We start from the raw sequence: 25732 nt of genomic DNA on the forward strand, positions 1-25732 counted from the left end.
ATTTCTACTGTAGTTTATTGTGTTTTTCTGTTTTTGTTTTTGAGGTTAAAATGTATCTTTTCTTTTTTTTAATTGTACTTTAGATTCTAGGGTACATGTGCAGATCATGCAAGATTGTTGCATAGGTACATTCATGTCAAGGTGGTTTGTTGCCACCATCCCCTCTTCACCTATACCTAACATTTCTCCCCACATTATCCCTCCCCCACTCTTCCTCCCACTACTCTTCCGGTAGCTCCCCCCAATGGCCCTCAGTGTGTGATACTCCCCTCTTTGTGTCCAAGTGTTCTCATTGTTCAACACCCACCTATGAGTGAGAACATGCAGTGTTTGGTTTTCTGTTCTTGTGTCGGTTTGCTGAGAATGATGGTTTCCAGGTCCATCCATGTCCCTACAAAGGACACAAACTCATCGTTTTTTATGGCTGCATAGTATTCTATGGTGTATATGTGCCACATTTTCTTTGTCCAGTCTGTCATCGATGGGCATTTGGGTTGCTTCCAGGTCTTTGCTATTGGAAGCAGTGCTGTGATGAACATGCGTCTGCATGTGTCTTTATAATAGAACGAGTTATAGTCCTTTGGGTATATACCCAGTAATGGGATTGCTGTGTCAAATGGAATTTCTATTTCTAGATCCTGGAGGAATTGCTACACTGTTTCCCACAATGGTTGAACTAATTTACACTCCCACCAACAGTGTAAAAGTGATCCTATTTCTCCACATCCTCTCCAGCATCTGTTGTCTTCAGATTTTTTAATTATCGCCATTCTAACTGGCATAAGATGGTATCTCAATGTGGTTTTGATTTGCATTTCTCTAATGACCAGTGATGATGCGCATTTTTTCATGTTTGTTGGCTTCATATATGTCTTCTTTTGAAAAGTGTCTGTTGATATCCTTCGCCCACTTTTGAATGGATTTGTTTGTTTTTTTCTTGTAAATCTGTTTTAGTTCTTTGTAGATTCTGGATGTTAGCCCTTTGTCAGATGGGTAGATGGCAAAAATTTTTTCCCATTCGGTTGCTTGCCGGTTCACTCTAATGATTGTTTCTTTTGCTGTACAGAAGTTCAGAAGTTTAATTAGATCCCATCTGTCTATTTTGGCTTTTGTTGCCACTGCTTTTGGTGTTTTAGTCATGAAGTCCTCGCCTATGCCTATGTCCTAAATGATTTTGCCTAGGTTTTCTTCTGGGTTTTTATGGTGTTAGATCTTTTGTTTAAGTCCTTAATCCATATGGAGTTAATTTTAGTGTAAGGTGTCAGGAAGGGGTCCAGTTGCTAGCCAGTCTTCCCAACACCATTTATTAAACAAGGGATCTTTTCCCCATTGCTTGTTTTTGTCAGATTTGTCAAAGATCAGATGATTGTTGATGTATGGTGTTGTTCCGGAGGCGTCTGTTCTGTTCCATTGGTCTATGTTTCTCTTTTGATACCAGTACCATGCTGTTTTGATTACTGTTGCCTTGTAGTATAGCTTGAAGTCCGGCAGCATGATGCCACCAGCTTTGTTCTTTTTGCTTAGGATTGTCTTGGCTATGCGGGCTCTTTTTTGGTTCCATATGAAGTTTAAAGTGGTTTTTTGCAGTTCTGTGAAGAAGGTCATTGGTAGTTTGATTGGGATAGCATTAAATCTATAAATTACTTTGGGCAGTATGGCCATTTTCACAATATTGATTCTTTCTAACCATGAGCATGGAATGTTTCTTCATCTGTTTGTGTCTTCTCTTATTTCGTTGAGCAGTGGTTGTAGTTCTCCTTGAAGAGGTCCTTTACCTCCTTTGTTAGTTGTATTCCCAGGTATTTTGTTCTCTTTGTAGCAATTGTGAATGGGAGTTTGCTCTTGATTTGGCTCTCTTTAAGTCTGTTATTGGTGTATAGGAATGCTTGTGATTTCTGCACATCCATTTTGTATGCTGAGACTTTGCTGATGTTGCTTATCAGCTTAAGGAGAGTTTTGGCTGAGGCGATGGGGTCTTCTAAATATACAATCATGTCGTCTGCTAATAGAGACAGTTTGACTTCCTCCTTTCCTAATTGAATACCCTTTATTTAGGTAATTTCTCCTCATTCACCTCCCTCGCACCCTCTCACCCTTCTGAATCTCCATTGTCATCAGGTTCATGTGAACACATTATTTAGCTCCCACTTATAAGTGAGAACATATAGTATTATTTTTAATACCTGCATTATTCTGTTGTGTGGATGTATTGTAACTTATTTAACGAGTTTCTCATTGAAAGACATTAGCTTGTTTCAGGTTTTCCCTTAACCAATCATAGGTTTCATTATAGGCAAATCTACCAATATTTTTCACAAGACTTTTAAGAAAATGCGTAGATATTTATAACTGCAAATCTCAAGAAAGAAAAGTTAAGTAATTACATAGTATTGCATTATAAACCAGTGGGCTTATGTTAATTCTTAATTCATTGTTTACTTCACATTTATTTTGGTACTTTAAATGTTAATATATTTAGGTTGTTCTTTAGTTTGAACTATTAGTATAAATGATTTAATTTTAACGTAAGGCAGTTTGGAAACTATTTTTGAGATTGTACATCAAATGTTTACTTCACATGTCATGTTGACCTTTTAGTCCATCTATTTTTCATGACCGTAAATTTCTTTTTTCTAACTATTGTTCTTTTCATGAGGATTAATATTTGTTTTCTATTTATTTGTTTATTTGAGACGGAGTCTTGTTCTGTTGCCCAGACTGGAGTGCAGTGGCGTGATCTTGGCTCACTGCAACCTCTGCCTCTCAGGTTCAAGCAATTCTCTTGCCTCAACCTACCGAGTAGAGTAGGGATTACTGGCACACACCGCCATGCTGGCTAATTTTTTTTTTTTTTTAGTAGAGATGGGGGTTCACTGTGTTGCCCAGGCTGGTGGCGAACTCCTGAGCTCAGTCAGTCTGCTCGCCTCGGCCTCCCGAAGTGCTGGGATTACAGGCGTGAGCCACTGCGACTGGCCTTGCTTTCTTTTTAAAAACCCAAATGATTGAGTAATATACAGAATATTGATTATATAGGTTAAGTATTTTATTAGTAATATGTATTTGTATGTCCCATATTAATCTTACAAGATTTTCTTCACAAGTCTACAGTTCTTCCTGGTATATATTTGTAGTTATTTAGGATTGGTTGGTTAATGTATTACGTAGTCAGTTCTTTATACTATAGAACTTAATACGTTCCTTAGAACATATTCTCTGCAGGCTTTATTGAATACACTAGTACCATATTAAATTTTAATTTTTCTGTGTTTACTTGTGTCAGAATTGGATATGACAATAAGATTTAAAAAATATGGAGATGGGAAATACTGGCCTTTCTAATCATCAGCTACCAAAATCAGTTCATGTGACCACTTTTGTGATGCCTTCCTTCCCTTGACACTACTTTCCACTCTTCTATCCCTACCTAAGTGAAAATTAATCTGTTCTGTGGTATTTTATATATAATTCTATCAGAATATTCACCAGACTTCCTTACATCATAATCGAGTGTGCAAGTGACCATTTCCTCCACAAATCATAGGTTCCTCAAATAATGGAATTTTGTTTTATTCATGTTTGTATCTACCTACTTATATTTTGCAAGAAGATGGGCCAGATACTTGGGGGTCGGATATTTTAGTGTTCAATAAATATTCATTGAGTTAAATTGAATAAAAATGTAGACTTGGTGTCTTGATTACTAACAAAACTATTTTATAAACAAGGTCTACTAATAATTCAAATTTTAGGGTGGGTATGGTGGCTCATGCCTGTAATCTCAACACTTTTGGAGGCTAAGGTGGGCGGATCCCTTGAGTCCAAGAGTTTGAGACCAGCCTGGGCCACATGACAAAACCCCATCTCTACAAGTAAGTAAAGTACAAAAAGTAGCCAGGTGTGGTGACACATGTCTGTAGTCCCAGCTACTTGGGAGGCTGAGGCGAGAGGATCTCTTGTGCCCTCGAGGTCCAGGCTACAGTGAGCTGTGATTTTACCACTGCACTCTGGCCTGGGTGACAGAGCGAGACCCTGTCTCAAAAAAAAATTTTTTTTTAAATAATTTCAAATTAAAATTTTTGGAAACAAAGTTATTATTTTTTTGAAATTGAGCAGGTGTCTTAGTGTGTATCCTTTTCAACTAAACAAACATTTCTCTTTTAGGATTTGTACACACAGATATGACAAAAGACTTGAAAGAAGAACATTTAAAGAAAAATATTCCTCTTGGGAGGTTTGGAGAAACTCTTGAGGTGGCACATGCGGTTGTATTTCTTTTAGAATCACCATATATTACAGGGCATGTTCTGGTAGTGGATGGGGGATTACAACTCATGTTGTAATTTACAGATTATTCAATTATAGGGGTGATTAGCATCAAGGGCACACTTTGGCTACTGATTAGATAATTATACTACATGGGTAACATTTGCTAATCAAACCTGCTGATGCTACAAATGTTAATTTCCGTCTTTATAAAAATACGTCTGAAAAGAATAATGTGTGACAAATTATGGGTTTTTTTTTTTTTTGGTCTAAGTTATAGCAGTATTGTTTGGTTTAAAAAGCCTTCATGATACACAATTCACATACCATATAAATCACACATTTAAAATATATAATTCAGTGGTTTTTAACATATTTAAATATATGTGCAACCATCCCCCCAGACAAATTGTGTTTTCTAAAGGGTATGTATCACTTATCTTTGGTTACCTTATAGACTGTAGCAATCTGAGTGTATAGACATTTTGCAAGTATTGATATAAACAAGTATTGATTTATGTATTTTGCCTCAAAAGTGAAAAATTGTATTGTCTAATTATGATGAATTATTTTATTATATCAAGCTGAATTTTCTAAAAGTTAACCTTGTGTGTTATTGCCAAAATAAGAGTATTTAGAGGACAGTGACTAATTGTCAATACTTTAGCAAGCCCACTAAAGATAAATATGTTCCTTTTGTATGTGCTTGGGTGATCAGCTTTTATATGGGTTGCAAAACAATAGTGTTTATTAAATAAAGACGTGAATTCAGAATTGATTTCTTTGGGTGGTATTTCTCTTGATTGAGCAGCTGGACAAAATAATCTACAAATTTGAACGTGGTGCATTTGACCCATTCTTGAGAAAATCTCATAAGCAATGAGGATTAATCTTTAGCTTAAAGTTTTTAATATCTGATACAGTAGCGAGCTGCATAGATCTCATGAACTTACGATGTGTTTTTTTATTCACAAAAAACTTAGGATAGTGAGCTGTTAATATTTAAAAACAGAAGAAAGGTAACATTAAAAAAATTAAGAGTATTTTGCATTAGTGATTATAATGATTCTTACTCCAAAATTCTAGAAATAAACAAATTCTGTATGAATAGCCATAAATTGTAAATAAATATGCAATAACAATAAATGTCTTTACAAGAAACAGTTGAAGCACTGGTCTTAAGTGAGAATATTTGCCTGGGAGTAGAGTTAAAGACATAAACTGAATATAAAATATCAGGCAATGATTATTTTGCATTGAACTCTTTTATGGGGAATAATAGTATATTTTTAGTGTCACTCCATTCATGTTGATTTCGAGCTGACAATTACTTTGTGTAAGCAGAGATTTAATTTTACATTGAAAGTCAGTGCAAAATTATGAATAGGATATACTAATAAATACGAAATAATATAAGCCAAAGCAATGTTCTAAATCAAGATTTTGGGTTCCTTAAAAATTATTTTAAATTCATCTTTGAAATAGTTTACTTAATCTACTCAGGATATGAGAAAATCAATTAAGTGCGAGTAAAGTTAGTATCATTACACAAATTGTCTATTAAATGCAAGATATGGTGATATACAGAATTTATCAGGCATTACCAAGTCTGGGCACATACAGGAAATGCAGCACTCAGGATGGTTTCAAATGTAGTAGCTGATGCTTCTCAGGTAGGAGAGCTTATTCAGACATAGTAAATAGTTTGTCTAATGCTGTCTTACCTACTGGCCTTGGCTACCTGTACTTCTCCATTATGCAGCCCATTCAGGCTTGAGTTTTCTTCTCTGGACACCTCATGCTCTGAAATCATAAGTAAGGCTGATTCAGTTGGTGATTTGGGTAGAAAGCAGTATGTTTTGCTGACATTAAGATGTAGGTTATAGATAAGTTTAGCCTTTAAGTATATGTTTTTATACTTTAAAATAAGAAGTATAACCTTTTAAGCTATTCCACCTCCTCCCCCAGGCCACCTCAAAGTGGTGGAATATATGGAGAGATCTTGAAATGGGTAAATTAAACCCTCACTGCTCTATTCCAGGTGAATCTACCCACTTCCACTGACGTAGTAGAATTTGTAATTTAATACTTACATTCTATTTCTGAAATCAGTTGTGAACTGTTGCCTTATGTTCAGAGGTTCAAGAACCTCAATGAATTCATTTTTAAAAATCTGCTATTACGAGAAGCACTGAATGAATTATTAACAAGACACATCTGTAGCTGTTTGCTGACTCTTATGAGCTCTTAAAGGTTCTCTGCTTAGCATTAACAAAATAAGGTTTGTAGGTAAAGCCAATGTATTAATTTTTTTGCATAGAGGCTTTAAAATTTGTTCTCTTTTTCATATTTTATTTGTATTCAATTTATGGTTTATAACTGCTTTTTAGAGAGATACTTCTATATTATCAATTAGTTTGGGTGGAATAATTATGCAAAGAAGATAATTTACATGATTTTGTTATTCAGAATAAAGAGCAAAGACTATGCTACATATTCAAGAGTTGTGCCTTACATTGCTGAAGCATTTTTTCTAAAATTTCAAAAGGAATATGTGTAAATTGAGAAATCATACCACTGCACTAAATTGATAAACATACTGTTCTTAAATAAAGTATGTAATGATTTTAAACTTTCCAATGTTAATTTTTTCTTTCTCTGGAACTAGAAGAGTAGATTTTAAAAATTTGTCTTTCAATTACGTTGTAAAATTTCTAGGGGAGGAGACCATACTGTTTACATTCATTTAGCTAATTAAATAATACAACAGATATTGAGTGCCTACTAAATGTTTTGTATTTCTTTTGATACTTACACCTTGTCTACTCATCTCTTGATTATATTGGATACATGCAGTGAAATATTCATTAGTCATTACATTGTGCCATAGTTGAGGAGGTCATTGAGACTCTCAGATCTTATCTTGGAATATTTCTTGATCACATTTCTCTGGCTTTTTATGTGACTTTGATGCTTGCTTTTACTTTATAACTGAATTTGCAAAGTGAATCAACTATTTTCTCTTAGGCAGTATGCTTTCAGTTTGAGTAATTATTAATACCACCAATTTAGTTAGAAACTTTTGGCCTAATCAATTGGAGATGGTATCAGTATTACCTGGAGAATGTTTTTTAAAATAAATTTTAAACATGTCAGGAGCCTGCTCCCTGGAAATTTTAATAAGTGGTAGGCAGGGTGAGGGAAATGTGGAGATAGATTTAAGACAAGTTTTTATTTATTAAATTAATTAATTAATTTTGAGATAGGGTTTTGCTGTATTGCCCAGGCTGGAGTGCAGTGGCGTGATCACAGCTCACTGCCATCTCCAACTCCTGGGCTCCAGTGATCCTCCTGCCTTAGTGTCCCAAGTAGCTGAGACTACAGGTATTAACCATGCCTGGCTAATTATATCTATCTATATATATAGATATATTTTTTTTTGTAGAGACAAGGTCTCACTGTGTTGCTCAGGCTAGTCTAGAGCTCCTGGCCTCAAGTGGTCCTCTTGCCTTAGCCTCTGAAAGTGCTGGATTACAGGTGTAAGTCACTGTGCCTAGCCAGGAAAAGTTCTTAATGATTCAGCTTGTTCATTCATTCATGAAATATTTATTCATACTGCATATGCAACACTGCTAGTCATAGGAGGTAGAATGGTGAGAAAAAAAACAACAAAGAAAGGAATCTTAAGTTTCTGGAGCTTACAGAGTAATAGGGTATGGCGGGGCTGGGGTCAAGCAGACTTGATCACATACACATAAAATTGCAACCAAAATATGCATTACAAAAATAAGAACCTCTTGTTGCTATTAAGTAGGGGAATTTGACCTATTCTGGAAGGTCAGGAATGGCTTCTCTGAGGCAAGGATTGTTAAACTAAAGTTGGTACAGTTGGCCCTCAGTATTTTGGGGGATTGGTTCCAGGATTCTCTTAGGATACCAAAATCTGCAGATGCTCAAGTCCCTTACATAAAATGGTGTAGTATTTGCATATAGGTTATGCTCATCCTCCCATATGCTTTAAATCATCTCTAGATTACTTATAATGTCTAATGCAATGAAAATAGCTGTTACATTGTTTTTTATTTGCATTATCTTTAATTATTTTTCCCCCTGGTATTTTTTTTTCTTTCCAACTTTTATTTTAGATTTAAGGGGTACATGTGCATGTTTGTTATATGGCTAGACTACATGTCACAGGAGTTTAGTGTACAGATAATATTGTCACCGAGGTCATCAGCATGATACCCAATAGGTAGTTTTTTTTTTTTTTTTTTATGAGCTGCATTACTTTTATAAAGAGAAACCTCTCCTTATCTACTGTTTGGTTACCCAGTAATACTTTGTACAGTACAGGCAGGATAAATACTCAATTATTTCTCTTTATCAGTTTATGAACCATTGAATACTCCAGTTATGTTAAGTTCTGTGTTTTTTTATTTTTTTATTTTTTATTTTTATTTTTGAAAGAAAGAAAAAGAATAAAGAAGAGGAGGAAAAAGGAAGAGAAAGAGAGAGAGAGAATGGGAGTATTGCTTTCTTGCCCAGGCTAGAATGCAGTTTAGTAATGGGTATTGAAAACCTCTTTTATACCAATAATTATACTTGATGTAAACAGGAAGGAATAAGGGAAGAAAATAACAAACGAGCAGCCAACCAATATTTCATTTAAACCTATGAAATGCTATGCGATTACTGAGGAGTGATTTACTTCCAATTATGTAGTCACTTATGGAATAGGTGTGAGGTGGTAATGTATGTTTTATGTATTTGAAGTGGAGAGTTCTATAAATGTTTATTAAGTTTACTTGTTCCGGGTCTGAGTTCAAGTCCTGGATGTCCTTGTTAATTTTCTGTCTCGTTGATCTATAAAATCGTTAGCTCTTCTTGTTACATTGATCCTTTTGCCATTATGTAATGTCCTTCTTTGCCTCTTTTGCTCTTTGTTACTTTAAAGTCTACTTTACCAGAGGCGAGAATTGCATCTCCTGCTTTTTATTTGTTTATTTTTACTCTCTGATTAGGTGATAAATCTTCCTCCTTCTCTTTGTTTTGAGTCTTTGTGTATCGTTGCATGTGAGATGGGTCTGGATGCAGCATAGCAATGGGTTTTGGCTTTTTATCCAATTAGAATATATATAACTTTAATACTAGCATTTGATGCTAGCTGGCTGTTTTGCCCATTAGTTAGTGTAAATTTTTCGTTGTGTTAATGTTCTTTTCTTTTTGATATATTTTTGGAAAGGCTGATATTGGTTGTTCCTTTATATGTATAGTGCTTCTTTCAGAAGCTCTTGTAAAGCAGGCCTGGTGGTAGTGAACTCTCTAAGTACTTGTTTATTCGCAAAGGATTTAATTTTTCCTTCAATTATAAAGCTTAGTTTGGCTGGATAGGAAATTCTGGGTTGAAAGTTCTTTTCTTTAAGGATGTTAAATATTGGTCCCCACTCTTTTCTGGCTTGCAGGGTTTCTGCTGAGAGATCTGCTATAAGTCTGATAGGTTTCCCTTTATGGGTAACCTGACCTTTCTCTCTGGCTGCCCTTAGTATTTTCTCCTTCATTTCAACCCTAATAAATCTGGCAGTTATGTGCCTTGGGGTTGGTCTTCTTGAAGAATATCTTTGTGGTGTTCTCTGTATTACCTGGAGTTGAATATTACCCTGCCTTGCCAGGTTGGGAAAGTTTTCCTGAATGATATCTTGAAGAGTATTTTCCAACTTGGATTCATTCTCTTCGTCACATTCAGGTACACCTATCAAACGTAAATTAGGTCTTTTCACATAGTCCCATATTTCCTGGAGACTTTGCTCATTCCTTTTCATCCTTTTTTCTCCAATCTTGTCTTCTCATTTCATCTCACTGAGCTGGTTCTCGACTTCTGATGTCCTTTCTTCTACTTGATCAATCGACTGTTTAAACTTGTGCATACTTCGCGAAGTTCTCGTGTTGTGTTTTTCAGCTCCATCAATTCACTTATATTCCTCTCTAAATTGTCCATTCTCGTTAACATTTCGTCAAACCTTTTTTCAAGGTTCTTAGTTTCTTTGCATTGGGTTAGAACAAGTTCTTTTAATTCACAGAAGTTTCTTATCACCCACATTTTGAAGCCTGCTTCTGTTATTGGAACACACTCGTAATTTATTAAGCCTTGTTCTGTTGCTGATGAGGAATGGCGATCCCCTGTAGAGGGAGAGGCATTCTGATTTTGAGTATTCTCTGCCTTTTTACGCTGATTTCTTCCCTTCATTATATATTTATCCGTCTGTTGTCTTTGTAATTACCGACTTTCTAACTAGGTCTCTGAGCAGATGTCCAACTTGTTGATTCCCAGCGCCTAAATCTGAGCAGTCCACTGAGCCGGCCAAAATAGCGGTGTTAAGATTGATAGTGCTTTTCTGCCCGGGAATCTCCGGACTCTGCACCAAGAACTGGCGTGCTAAGGCACCAGCAAAACCGCCGCGCCGGCCACAAAAGTTGCCCTGGCGACACGTGGGGCTCCTCTGCTGGGAATCTCCTGGTCCGTGAGCAACAAATATTCGTCTGGAAGTGTGGCATCCTCTCGTTCTCTGTGCTTTCACTGGGAGCTAGGAGCCCGAGCTGCTAGTGATCAGCCATCTTGGATCTCTCCCCTCAATAGGTAGTTTTTAATCTTCTCCCTTCTCCCACCTTCCACTTTCAAATAGGTTCCAGTGTGTATTGTTCCCTTTTTTGTGTCCATGCATACTCAGTGTTTAGCTCCCACTTGCTGTAAATGAATTAATGCAGGAACAGAAAACCAAATGCCACGTTTTTACATGTGGTATTAATATATTTAAGATAATGGCCTCAGCTCCATTCATGTTGTTACAAAGGCCATGATCTAATTTTGGTTTTGTAGCTGTGTAGTATTCCATGGTGTATATGCACCACATTTTCTTTATCCAGTCCACCATTGATGGGCATCTGGGTTGGTTCTGTGTGTTTGCTGTTGTGAACAGTGCTGCAGTGAGGGTATGAGTCTTCATAGTAGAATGATTTATGTTCCTTTGGGAATATATGCAGTAGTGGGATTGCTGGGTTAAATGGTAGTTCCATTTTAAGTTCTTTGAGAAATCCCCAGACTATTTTCCACAGTGACCTAATTTATATCCCACCAGCAGTGTATAAACATTCTCTTTTCTCTACAACCACCGGCATTTCTTTTTAATGATGGCCAATCTGAGTGGTGTGACATGGTATCTCATGGTGTTTTTTATTTGCATTTCTCTAATGTTTAGTGATAGTGAACATTTTTTCATATGCTTGTTGGCTGCATGTGTGTCTTCTTTTGAGAAATGTCTATTCATGTCCTTTGCCCATTTTTTAATGTCATTGTTTTTTGCTTGTTGATTTGATTCTGGATGTTAGAACTTTGTTGGATGCATAGTTTGCAAATATATTCTCCCATTTTGTAGAAACTCTGTTGATAGTTTCTTTTGCTATGCAGAAACTCTTTAATTATGTCCCACTTGCCATTTTTTGTTTGTTTGTTTATTGCATTTGCTTTTGGAATCTTCATCATGAAGTTTTTACCTGGGCCTATGTCTGGAATGATATTTCTTAGGTTTTCTTCTAGGGTTTTTGTAGCTTTTACGTTTTGTGTTTTAAGTCTTTAATCCATCTTGAGTTGATTTTTGTATATCGTGAAAGGCAGGGGTTCAGTTTCAATTTTCTGTATATGGCTAGCCAGTTATCCCAGCCTATTTATTGAATAGGAAGTCTTTTCCTATTGCTTGTTTTTGTTGACTTTGTTGAAGGTTCGTTAGTTTTAGGTGTATGGTTTTATTTCTGAGTTCTCCAACCTGTTCCACTGGTCGGTCTCTCTGTTGAAAATTGTACCAGTACAATGCTGTTTTAGTTACTGTAGTCTTGTAGTATATTTTGAAGTTGGGTAATGTGATGCCTCCAGTTGTGTTCTCTTTGCTTAGGATTGATGTTGGTATGACTCTTTGGGCCCTTCTTTGGTTCCAACTGAATTTTAGAATTTTTTTTTTTTTGTAGTTCTGTTAAAAACATCATTGGCAGTTTGATAGGAATAGCATTGAATCTGTAAATTGCTTTGGGCAATATGGCCATGTTAACAATATTGATTCTTCCTATCCATGAACATAGGATGTTGTTTTTCATTTGTTTGTGTTGCTCCTGATTTCTTTCAGCAGTGTGTTATAATTCTCTTTGTAGAGTTGTTTTGCCTCTCAGGTTAGCTGTATCGCTAACTATTTTATTTTTGTAGCTATTGTGAATGGAATTGCATTCTTTATTTGACTGTCAGCTTGGATATTATTTGTATAGAGAAATGCTATGATTTTTGTACATTGATTTTGTATCCTGAAACTTTTCTGAAGTTGTTTATCAGATCTAGGAACCTTTGGGCATAGACATAGGGTTTTCTAGTCTAGCATCACATCATTTGTGAAGAGAGATCGTTTTCCTTCCCCTCTTCTTATTTGGATATATTTTGTTTCTTTCTCTTGCTTGATTACTCTGGCTAGGACTTCTAATATTATGTTTAATAGGAGTAGTGAGAGTGGACATCCTTGTCTTGTTGCAGTTCTCAAAGAGAATGCTTCCAGCTTTTGCCTGTTCAGTATGATGTTGGTTATGGGTTTATTTAGATGGCTTTTACAATTTTGAGGTATATACCCTCAATGCTTAGTTTGTTGAGGGTTTTTAAGAGAAGAGATGTTGCCAGGCGCGGTGGCTCATGCCTGTAATCCCAGCACTTTGGGAGGCCGAGACGGGTGGATCACGAGGTCAAGAGATCGAGACCATCCTGGTCAACATGGTGAAACCCTGTCTCTACTAAAAATACAAAAAATTAGCTGGGCATGGTGGCGCGTGCCTGTAATCCCAGCTACTCAGGAGGCTGAGGCAGGAGAATTGCCTGAACCCAGGAGGCGGAGGTTGCGGTGAGCCGAGATCGCGCCATTGCACTCCAGCCTGGGTAACAAGAGCGAAACTCCGTCTCAAAAAAAAAAGAGGAGAGATGTTGAATTTTACCTAATTTTACCCTTTTCTATGTCGATTGCGATGATTATGTGTTTTTGTTTTTAGCTCTGTTCATGTGATAATCACATTTATTGATTTGTATCAACAAATCAACCTTGCATCCCAGGAATAAAGCCTACTTGATCATGGTGGATTAGCTTTTTGATGTGCTGCTAGATTTGGTTTGCCAGTATTTTGTTGAGGATTTTTGCATCTATGTTCATCAGAGATACTGGCCTGAAGTTGTCTTTTTTCATTATGTCTCTGCCAGGTTTTGGTATCAGAATGACGTTGGCCTCATAGAATGAGTTAGGAAGAAGTCCCTCCATGACTTTTTGGAATAGTTTCAGTAGAATTGGTACTAGCTCTTTTTTTTTTATTTTAACAACATCTGGTAGAATTCAGCTGTGAAACTTCCTTGTCCAGGGGTTTTTCTAGCTGATAGGGTTTTTTTTTTTTTTTTTTTTTTTTTTGAGACCGAGTCTCGCTCTGTCACCCAAGTTGGAGTGCAATGGGGCAATCTTGGCTCGCTACAACCTCCACTTCCCTGGTTCAAGCAGTTCTCCTGCCTCAGCCTCCCGAGTAGCTGGAATTACAGGCACACATCACCATGCCCAACTAATTTTTTTTTAAATGCATTTTTAATAGAGATGTGGTTTCACCGTGTTGGCCAGACTGGTCTTGAACTCCTGACCTCAGGCAATCTTCCTGCCTTGGCCTCCCAAAGTGCTGGGGTTACAAGTGTGAGCCACTATGCCTGGCCCTGGCTGGTAGGATTTTTATTACCGATTTGCTCACTGTTTGTTATTGGTCTGTTCAGGGTGTCAGTTTCATCCTGGCTCAGTCTTGGGAGATTGTATGTTTAAGAGTTTATCCATTTCTTCTAGGTTTCCCAGTTTGTGTGCATAGAGATGTTTTTAATAGTCTCTGAGGATTTAAAAAAATATATCTGTGAGGTTGGTGGTAATATCCCCTTTGTCATTTCTGATTGTGTTTCTTTGGCTCTTTTCCCTTTTTTAAATTGTGTTTTATTTTATTTCTCGATGGAGTCTTGCTCTGTCATCCAGGGTGGAGTACAGTGGCTTGATCTCAGCTCACTGCAACCTCTGCCTCCCAATTTCTTTTTTCTTTTTTTTTTTTTACTTTTATTGCTTTTTAGGTTTTGGGGTACATTTGAAGAACATGCAAGATTGTTGCATAGGTGCATACGTGGCAGTGTGATTTGCTGCCTTTCTCCCCTTCACTTATATGTGGCATTTCTCCCCATGCTATCTCTCACCAACTCCCCACCCCCCCGCTGTCCCTCCCCTATTTCCCCCCAACAGACCCCAGTGTGTAGTGCTGTGTTAACCAGGGCAGTCTTGATCTCCTGACCTCATGATTCATTTGCCTTGGCCTCCCAAAGTGCTGGGATTACAAGTGTGAGTCACCACGCCTGGCCAGATCTTTTCCCTTAAAAAAAAAAAAATTAGCTAGCAGTCTATCAGTCTTATTTATTCAGTCAAAGAAACAACTTTTGGTTTTGTTAATCTTTTGTGTGACTTTTGTCATCTATTTCAGTTCAGCTCTGATTTGGGTTATTTCTTTTCTTTTGCTAGCTTTGAAGTTGGTTTGTTCTTGTTTTTCAAGTTACCTAGGTCTGATGTTAGGTTGTTAATTTGAGATTTTTCTAACTTTTTGATGTGGGCATTTAGTGCTATTTGCTTTTGTCACTGCTTTAGCTGTGTCCCAGAGATTTTCATATGTTGCATCTTTGTTTTAATTAGTTTCAAATAATTTCTTGATTTCTGTCTTAATTTCATTGTTTACCCAAAAGTCATTCAGGAGTAGATTGTTTAATGTCCATTTAATTGTATGTTTTGAGAGATCTTGTTGGTATTGATTTCTATTTTTACTGTGCTGTGGTACAAGACCGTGGTTGGTATGATTTTGGTTTTTTGAATTTGTTGAGAATTGCTTTATGGCTGAGTGTGTAGTCAATTTTAGAGTATGTTCCTTGGGCAGATGAGAGGAATGTATTTTCTGTTGTTTATGAGTGCAGTGTTCTGTAGTTGTCTGTTAGGTTCATTTGGTCAAGTATCCGGTTTAGATCCTGAATATCTTTGTTAGTATTCTGCCTCAGTGATTTGTCCAGTACTGTCAGTGGGATGTTGAAGTTTCCCACTATTAGTATGTGGTTATCTACGTCTCTTTGTAAGTCTGTATCAACTTGTTTTATGAATCTGGGTGCCCCAGTGTTGAGTACATGTATATATATTTAGGATAGTTAAGTCTTGTTGTTGAATTGAGCCTTTTTGTCATTATGTGATGCCTTTCTTTGTCCTTTTGGATCATTGTTGGTTTAAAGTTGGTTTTGTCTGAAATAAGAATAGCAACTCCTGCTCTTTTTTGTTTCCCATTTGCTTGATTGATCTTCCTCCATCTCTTAGCTTTGAGCATATGGGTGTCCTTCCATGTGAGATGGTCTCTTGAAGACAGCATACAGTTGGGTCTTGCTTCTTTATCCAGTTTGCCATGCTATACCTTTTAAGAGGAGCATTTAAACTGTTTGCTTTCAAGATTAATATTGATAAGTGTGGATTTGATCCTGTCACCATGTTTTTAGCTGGTTGTTATGTAGACTTGATTGTATTAATATATTTGCTTTATAGTGTTAATAGTACTGTGTAGTTGAGTGTGTTTTTGTGGTGGTCAGTAGTGGTCTTTCACTTTCATGTTTAGTGCTCACTTACGGACCTCTTGTAAGGCAGACCTGATGGTAACAAATGTCCTTAACATTTGCTTGTCTGAAAAGGATTTTATTTTTTCTTCACTTAGGAAGCTTAGTTTGGCTGCATATGAAATTCTTGATTGGAATTTTTCTTTAAAGATGCTAAATATAACCCCCAAATCTCTTCTGGCTTGTAGGGTCTCTGCTGAAAGGTCTGCTGTTAGCCTGATGGAGTTTCCTTTGTAGGTGACCTGCCCCTCTCTTTCAGGAATGCTAATAAGTCATATATTTGGTGTTTTTACATTACATAATCCCGTATTTCTTGGAGGTTTTGTTCATTTTTAAAAATTCTTTTTATTATCTCACTGAGTAAACTGTTCTTTGAGCTCTGAGATTCTTCCTCAGCTTGATCTATCCTGCTGTCAATACTTACTATGAAATTCTTGTCATGAGGTTTTCAGTTCTATCAGCTCAGTTTGGTTCTTTCTTTTCTTTATTTTAATTTTGTTTTTTTTGAGACAGAGTCTCATTCACTCTGTTTCCCAGGAGTGCAGTGGCATGATCTTGACTCACTGCTACCTCTGCCTCCTGGGTTTAAGCAGTTCTCCTGCTTCAGCTCCCAAGTAGCAGTGATTACAGACATGCACCACCATACCTGGCTAAGTTTTGTATTTTTAGTAGAGACTGGGTTCTGCCATGTTGGCCGGGCTGGTCTGGAACTCCAGACCTCAAGCAGTACTCCCACCTTGGTCTCCCAAAGTGCTGGGATTACAGGTGTGAGCCACCATGCCTGACTTGGTTCTTTGTTAAAAATGCATATTTTTGTATTTTTATCTCTTGAATTGTTCTACTGGATTCCTTAGATTCCTTGAAATGGATTTCAGCTGTCTCCTGAATCTCAATAATCTTAATTGCCATCTAGATTCTGAATTTTGTATCTGTCATTTCAGCCATTTTCTTCTGGTTAAGAATCAATGCTGGGGAGCTAGTGTGGTCATTTGTAAGTAAGGAAACTCCCTGGCTATTAGAGTTGCCAGAGTTCTTGCACTGGCTCTTTCGCATCTGTGTGGGCACTGATGTTCCTTTAACAATGGTGTAACTTGACTATAGTCAGTTGCCTTCATTTCTGGGATGTTTTCAGAGGGCCAAGTATGTGCAGGGTCTTTATTTGTGGTTGAATTCTCTTTACTTTTCTTCTCTTTTTTTTTTTTTTTTGAGACAGAATCTTGCTGTGTTGCTTAGGCTGGAGTGCAGTGGCATGATCTCAGCTCACCACAACCTTTGCCTCTCAGGTTCAAGTGATTCTTCTGCCTCAGCCTCCCAAGTAGCTGTGATTACAGGCATGGGCCCACCATGCCCGGCTAAGTTTTGCATTTTTAGTAGAGACAGGGTTTCACCATGGTGGCCAGGCTAGTCTTGAACTCCTGGTTTCAAGTGATCTGCCTGCCTTGGCCTCCCAAAGTACTGAGATTACAGGCGTGAGCCACCACATCCAGCCTATTTGTGGCTGAATTCTTGTCTGTGTTTTCATAGGCGGGTATATTAGCAAAGTATTTTTGGTGTTGAAGTTTGGGCTGCAACGTGTTTAAGCATACTGGCCAGTAGGTAGACTTTTGCTCAGCTCCGCAGCTCCTTTGTATTTCCTAGCATTTGCAGTCATGCACCTTCTCAGTGCTCTGAGGGTGTCAGCTCCTTTCCCACTCGAGTGCTGCAGACCTCAGCTTGGCACTCCCGCCCTAGGGTAAACTCACATATTTTGTTCCCTCTCTGGCTTGGGGGCAGCAGAGGTAAGGACCTTGGCAGTGTCAGTGGTAGAGGGCTTTTCACATGTCTCTTTCAATTACACCCCAGAGATAAACATAGCAGCTGTCAATCGGAATAGTCATCCCAGTGTTGTGGGCCCAAGCTCGTGGGGGGCCCAGCCTGGTGAAGAGTAGGCAGTGGGGCTCACAGGGAAGAGAGACTGGTTCCTCTCCCTGTGGTGACTACGACGTGCTAGAGGGGCCAGTGAAGCAACCAGGCTCTTTGTTCCTTCTTCAGCCCAAGGTCAGCTAGGGCGGTACCGCTGAAGCTGCAATGGCAGAGGGGCTGTGGGTTGTCTCTGGGATTTCCTCACCAGATAAACACAGGGCTGCCACTGACTGATCAGGTGGGGGCGGGGTGGCTGTGCTAGGGGCCCAGTCCAGGGGGCCCCGTGCAGAGAGGAATAACATGGACAGGGACCTGTGTGGAAAACAGCCTGGTTGCTTTTCTGTAAGGGAGCTGTGCGGTGCTGGGGGCCTGTGATTGTCCTTAAGCTCTTCCATTGCGAGCCAAAGGGCAGTGGGTCAGGGGATGCAGTAGTGGTGAAAAGTAGTGGGCCTGCCTTCTACCCGTGGGAGCTCCATCCTAAGGAAGTATGGAGCTGCAACTGGCAGAAATGGGGATGGGTTGGCTGTGCTTGGGGTGAGGGGCAGGGAGGGGAGCTTGGGGAGGGCAAGTCAGAAGGCCCTGCTCAAGGAGGAGTAATAGGAGGAGGGATCTGTGTGGAAAGTAGTCTGGCCACTTTTTCCACAAGGCAGCTATGCTGTACTGGAGCCTCAAGATAGCCCTTAACCTCCTTCCTCCCTCCTGATTCTGATAGCAGTCCAGGTGGGGTCTGTGCAGCAGCAAAAATGACGGGCCTGTCTTTTACTTCTGGGAACTCTGTCCAGGGAATTGGAGAGCTGCTACCAGCTTGAGAGCTCAGGCAGGGGTGGGGTGGCTTTGCTGGGATCCCGGACCAGTGGGCTTTGCCAGCAGTTCATCTGCTTCTTAGCACTGTGGATGCAGCCCCTCTCCTGGGGGTATGTGTGAGAACCTGGCCTCCTGGGTTGGCAGAGCTACAGCTGCTGGGGCAGGAGTGCTCAGGGTTTCAAGACCCTTGGCACTCCATTTGTGCCTGAGTGGCACACTCCGCATGCTTTCTGTGTCGGCCTGGAGGCCCCAGTGGAAGAGGGTTGGGGATGTCTCCAGAGCCTGAGATTGCAAAGGTTCGTGGCAGAAGCATGAGTTCCTGGGGGTCTCATTCACCATTTTCCTGCAGTGGGGAGCCTCCCTTGGCTCTGTGTCAGTCCCAGGTGGGCAGCTGTCCTGTCTTGCTTTTAACTGTTCTGTGTGGATTGCGTTGCTTCCTTGATGAATCCCGACATGTCCTCTTTGACTGTTGAGTTAAAGAGCTGGTGTTTACTGGCTACTCTGTCTCCTTTCTGTGAGAGCAGCACACACTAGCTGCTTCTAGTTAGCCTTATTGGCACTCCCCTCCCCCAAATATTTTTGATCTACAGTTAGTTGACTCCAAGGAAATGATCACACAGACATGGAGGGCTTCCTGTAAAGCCTTTCATTCAGAAGGAACAGTATGTTTAAAGATCTTTTGGTGACAAGGAGCATTGTGAGTCAGGAATTGAATAGCCATGATACCTGGAATGCAGAGGACGAGAGCATGGTATGAGATGAGGCTGTACATCTAGATGATGCAGATCTTTGGAGGCCATGTTAAGGGTTTTGACTTTATCCTTAGAAGTATTGAAAAATTTCAAGTAGGAGGATATATGATGCATTTAGAAAAGATCATTCTGGCTGTAATATGGAGAAAAGGTTGAAAGGGGCTCATATAGTGCAGGGAGACCCATGTTTGTAGTAGTTCAGGTGAGAGGTAATGGAAAATTGAGTCTAGGGTAGTGAGAATAGAAATGGAGACAAGTGGTCAAACAAGATTTAGGAAAATCAACAATACTCTGTGATGAATTGAATTTAGGATATGTGTTTCTGATGTATAAATCTGGATGAGTGGTGGTGCTATTCACAAAAACACTGCATAAAGGCAGGTTTTAAAAAACTTTTTTGGCAGGGAGATCATGAGTTTAATTTTAAAATGCTGATTTCAGGTGCCTTGGAGATAGAAGAGGAGACATCAGATATGTATGGATCAGGAACTCAGAGGGGAAATCTGGGCAAGAAATATATCATGTGTGTAGAAACAGTGATTAAAGTCTTGAGCATTAAGGAATGGAAGAAATTGCATAGGTAGAGAGTTTAGAGTGAGAGTTTAGATGATGATAATCGCAAATACTCAGTATTTACTATGTGTCAGGCACTGTTCTATGTGTGAGAATAGGATGGAGCCTTGAGGAACACTGGCAGCATTTACTGACTGGTTAGAGATGGATGAGCCTGCAAAGGAATCTAAGAAGGACTAGTTTCTAAGTAGAAAATCAGGAGAAAGCTGAGTGCTAGAAGCTGATGAAAGAAACTTTTCTTGAGGGAAGGAGTTCTTGATATCAGTACTGCTAGGCATATAAAATGAGGGACAAAAAGATGGATTGCTAACATGAAAATCATTGGTAACTTCAATAAGAATTGTTTTTGTGGGGAGATGCTGGAAAAGATGGCAGATAGGAGACAGGACTAATGTGCAGCTTCCACTTAGATGGAACTTAGATGGACAGAACAGGGTCTGGAGACTCACATTGTGAACTTTTACTCCAAGACCCACCACAGGATCATATCAGGAAAACTGAAAGAATTCACAGACCCTTGGAAAGAACTGGCTTGTCACTGCAAATGCTGTGAGACAGCGAAAAACTGTTAAGTTCCCAAAGTGTGAGAGGGGGAAACATTGGCCCCAAACACACATACCCACTGGGAAAATGGATTTAGGGAGCCAAGCAAAATATAAAAGCAGAAGAAATGTCAGGAAGAGCCCAGTAGGCACTCCCAGTTCTCACCTCCAGCCCAGGGAAGCCATTTCTGGTCTTACCTCATAGAGATCCTTGGGGAAGGGAAGGCAACCAGCAGAATTAGGGAGGGGCCACAGGGTGAAGGAAGCTCTAGCTGAGCTTTGTAATAATTTTGACTGAGCATAAACTTTCCTGAGCAGAATCTGGGGTGAGGGGCAAATGGGAAGCGCATATATGAGCACAGAAACTACAGCTGAATGTACACACAGGTGGGGAGGCAAGGCCTGAGAGCCCTTGCTTTCTCAGCAGGAAGGCTTGTAGCTTGGGGCAAGATCTCAGCCATGCTTGCTGGCACATAGTCATCAGGTTATCAAAGGTCAAGATGTAGGAAAGAATCTTAAGCGCTGTGAAGCAAAAGCATCAGGTAACCTATAAAGGAAAACCTGTGAGATTTACAGCACTTTTCTCAGCAGAAACCCTGCAAGACAGAATCGATTGGGGTCCTATCTTTAGCCTCCTTAAACAAAATAATTATCAGCCAAGAATTTTGTATCCAGTGAAACTAAGTTTCATAAATGAAGGAGCGATAAAGTCTTTTTTAGACAAACAAATGCTGAGAGAATTTGCCACTACCAGCATTATAAGAAATGCTAAAAGGAGTCCTAAATCTTGAAATGAAATCTTGAAATACACCAAAATAGAACCTCCTTAAAGCATACATCTCACAGGATCAACAAAACAATAACACAATTTTAAAAACCCAAGGTATTGAGGCAACAACTAGCATGATGAATAGTATCTCATATCTGAATACTAACGTTGACTATAAATGATGTGAATGCTCCACTTAAAAGATACAGAATGAATCAAGATCATTCAAGACTACTATGGACACCTTTATGGGCACAAACCGAGAAACCTAGAGGAGATGGATACATTCCTGGAAATATACAACTCTCCTAGATTAAACCAGGAAGAAATAGAAATTCTGAACAGACCAATAACAAGGAGCGAGATTAAAGCAGTAATAAAAAAAAAATTGCCAACAGTGAAAGGCCACTACCAGATGCACTCATGGCTGAATTGTGTCAGACATTCAAAGAAGAATTGGGGCTGGGTGTGGTGGCTCACACCTGTAATCCCAGCACTTTGGGAGGCCGAGGCGGGCAGATCACGAGGTCAGGAGTTTGAAACCAGCCTGGCCAACATGGTGAAACCCCACCTCTAGTAAACATAAAAAAATTAGCTGGGTGTGGTGGCAGGTGCCTGTAATCTCAGCTACTTGGGAGGCCGAGGCAGGAGAATTTGAACTGGGGAGGCAGAGGTTGCAGTGAGCCAAGATCACACCATTGCACTCCAGCATAACAACAGCAAAACTCCATCTCAAAAAAAGAAAAAACTTTTTTTTGTTTTTTCTTCACTCAAAAAAACTCCCCCTCAAAAAAAGAAAAATTGGTACCAATCCTACTGAAACTATTCCAAAAGATAAAGAGAGAATCTTCCTAAATCATTCTATAAACCAGTATTACCCTAATACCAAAACCAGGAAGGAACATTACAACAACAGCAAAAAATCCCCGATGAACATAGATGCAAGAATCTACAGCAAAATACTAGCTAACTGAATTCAACTCTGGGTTGAGAGTTTCACAGCAAGCACAGCTGAACCCGGTCCAGCTCGGTGGGAGAGGGGCGTCTGCCATTGCCGTGGCAGCCTGCCGTTGCCGAGGCAACCCCTCCATTGCTGAGGCAGCCTGTTGTTGCCGAGGCAACCCGCCATTACAGAGAGAGTCCGTCATTACAGAGGCAGGCCACCATTGCCGAGGCAGTTCTAACTACACCCATATAAACAGGACTGCAGGGAAGTTCACACAGCAGCTGGGCGGAGCCCACAGCAGCTCAGTGAAGCCTCTGCAGGCAGAGAGTGACTAGACTGCCTCCTTGTTGGGCAGGGCAGCCCTGAAGAAAAAAAAAAAAAAAAACAGCAGCAGCACAGCGGAAACTCATAAATAAAGCCCTAACTCCCTGGGACAGAACACCTGGGAAAAAAAAGGGGTTTATGAGTTCTGCTGCTGCAGACTTAAACTTACCTGCCCAGCAGCTCCGAATGAACAACAGAGCTCACAGCTGAGCACTTGAGCTACTATAAAAGACAGACTGTTTCCTCAAGCAGCTCCCTGACCCCCGTATATCCAAAGAGTTACCTCATAAAAGAGAGCTCAGACTGACATTTGGCAGGTATCCTTCTGGGACAAAGCAGAAGAAGAAACTGGTAGCAACCTTTACTGTTTGGCAGCTGCTGCAAGTGATCCCCAGGCACGCAGGGCCTGGAGTGGACCTCAGCAGTCCTACAGCAGAGGGGCCAGACAGTTAAAAGGAAAACTAAGAAACAGAAATAACTTCATCATCAACAAACAGGACGTCTACTCAGAGACCCAATCAGAAAGTCAGCAACTACAAAGTCGATAGGTGGATAAATCCACAAAGATGGGAAGAAACCAGCGCAAAAAGGATGAAAACACCCGAAACCAGAACACCTCTCCTCCTACAAGAGATCACAACTCCTCACCAGCAAGGGAACAAGACTGGATGGAGAATGAGTGTGATGAAATGACAGAATCAGGCTTCAGAAGGTGGGTAATAAGAAACATTCAGAAGGTGGGTATTAAGAAACATGAGCTAAAAGAGCATGTTCTAACCCAATGCAAAGAAACTAAGAACGTTGAAAAAGATTTGAGGAAATGCTAACGAGAATGGACAACTTAGAGAGGAATATGAGTGAATTGATGGAGCTGAAAAACACAACACGAGAACTTTGCGAAGCATGCACAAGTTTCAACAGCGAATTGACCAAGTAGAAGAAAGGATATCAGAGGTCGAAGATCAACTCAATGAAATAAAACGAGAAGGCAAGAAGAGAGAAAACAGGGTAAAAAGGAATGAACAAAGTCAACAAAAAATATGAGACTATGTGAAAAGACCTAATCTACGTTTGATAGGTGTACCTGAATGTGACGAAGAGAATGAATCCAAGCTGGAAAATACTCTTCAGGATATTATCCAGGAAAACTTCCCCAATCTAGCAAGGCAGGCCAATATTCAAGTCCAGGAAATACAGAGAACACCACAAAGATATTCCTCAAGAAGAGCAACCCCAAGGCACATAATCGTCAGATTCACTAGGGTTGAAATGAAAGAGAAAATGCTAAGGGCAGCCAGAGAGAAAGGTTGGGTTACCCACAAAGGGAAGCCCATCAGACTCACAGCAGATCTCTCAGCAGAAACCCTACAAGCCAGAAGAGTGGGGGCCAATATTCAACATCCTTAAAGAAAAGAACTTTCAACCCAGAATTTCATATCCAGCCAAACTAAGCTTCATAAGTGAAGGAAAAATAAAATCCTTTGTGAACAAACAAGTACTCAGAGATTTCATCACTACCAGACCGGCTTTACGAGAGCTTCTGAAGAGACACTACACATAGAAAAGAACAACCAGTACCAGCCACTCCAAAAACTTACCAAATGGCAAAGAGCATCAACACAGTGAAGAATCTGCATCAACTAATGGGCAAAACAGCCGGCTAGCATCAAAATGGCAGTATCAAATTCACATGTAACAATATTAACCCTAAACGTAAATGAACTAAATGCCCCAGTCAAAAGACATACTGGCAAAAACCTATCGGTGTGCTGTATCCAGGAAACCCATCTCACATGCAAGGATACACAAAGGCTCAAAATAAAGGGATGGAGGAAGATTTACCAAGCAAATGGAGAGCAAAAAAAAAAAAGCAGGAATTGCAATTCTCATCTCTGATAAAATAGACTTTAAAGCAACAAAGATCAAAAGAGACAAAGAAGGACATTACATAATGGTAAAAAGATCAATGCAACAAGAAGAGCTAATGATCCTAAATATATATGCACCTAATACAGGAGCACCCAGATACATAAAGCAAGTTCTTAATGACTTACAAAGAGACTTAGACTCCCACACAATAATAGTGGGAGACTTTAACACCCCATTGTCAATATTAGACAGATCAACGAGACAGAAAATTAACAAGGATATCCAGGACTTGAACTCAGACCTGGAACAAGCAAACCTAATAGACATTTACAGAACTCTCCACCCCAAATCCACAGAATATACATTCTTCTCAGCACCACATCACACCTACTCTAAAATTGACCACATAATTGGAAGTAAATCACTCCTCAGCAAATGCAAAAGAACAGAAACCATAACAAACAGTCTCTGAGACCACCATGCAATCAAGTTAGAACTCAGAATTCAGAAACCAACCCAGAACCGCACAGCTTCATGGAAACTGAACAACTTTCTCTTGAATGTTGACTGGATAAACAATGAAATGAAGGCAGAAATAAAGATGTTCTTCGAAACCAATGAGAACGAAGACACCACATACCAGAATCTCTGGGACACATTTAAAGCAGTCTCTAGAGGAAAATATATAGCAACAAGTGCCCACATGAGAAGCAAGTAGAGATCTAAAATTGACACCCTATCGTCAAAATTGAAAGAACTAGAGGAGCAAGATAAAAAAAACTGAAAACCTAGCAGAAGACAAGAAATAACTAACATCAGAGCAGAACTGAAGGAGATAGAGACACAAAAAACCCTTCAAAAAATCAATAAATCCAGGAGCTGGTTTTTTGAAAAGATCAAAAAATAGACAAGACCACTAGCCAGATTAATAAAAAAGAAAAGAGAGAATAACCCAATAGATGCAATAAAAAATGATAAAGGGGATATCACCACAGATTCCACAGAAATTCAAACCATCATCAGAGATTATTACAAACAACTCTATGCACATAAACTAGAAAACCTGGAAGAAATGGATTAATTCCTGGACAGTTGCCTCCTCCCAAGCCTAAACCAGGAAGAAGTCGAAACCCTGAATAGACAAATAACAAGGTCTGAAGTCGAGGCAGCAATTAAGAGCCTACCACCCAAAAAAAGCCCAGGTCCAGATGGGTTCACAGCCGAATTCTACCAGACATACAAAGAGGAGTTGGTACCATTCCTTCT

General features: G+C 39.4%; 1 protein-coding gene across 9 annotated transcripts in view; it reads left to right on the top strand.

Annotated features, from left to right (window-relative positions):
• The window catches only part of CBR4 (carbonyl reductase 4), a 141322-nt gene that overhangs the window by 17262 nt on the left and 98328 nt on the right, over positions 1-25732 (top strand). The window contains exon 5 of one of the 9 annotated variants that reach the window (XM_012457218.3): positions 4162-6757. The exons of the other annotated variants lie outside the window; for them this stretch is intronic. Coding sequence (XP_012312641.1) covers positions 4162-4340 — 179 coding nt within the window. The 3' untranslated portion in view covers positions 4341-6757. Of the gene's footprint in view, positions 1-4161; positions 6758-25732 lie in introns of those variants that run through there. 9 annotated transcript variants of the gene reach the window in all.

The sequence above is a fragment of the Aotus nancymaae genome, unplaced genomic scaffold (assembly GCF_030222135.1).
Source record: "Aotus nancymaae isolate 86718 unplaced genomic scaffold, 86718_ANA_hifiasm-v0.15.2.pri h1tg000115l, whole genome shotgun sequence".
NCBI lineage: Eukaryota > Metazoa > Chordata > Mammalia > Primates > Aotidae > Aotus > Aotus nancymaae.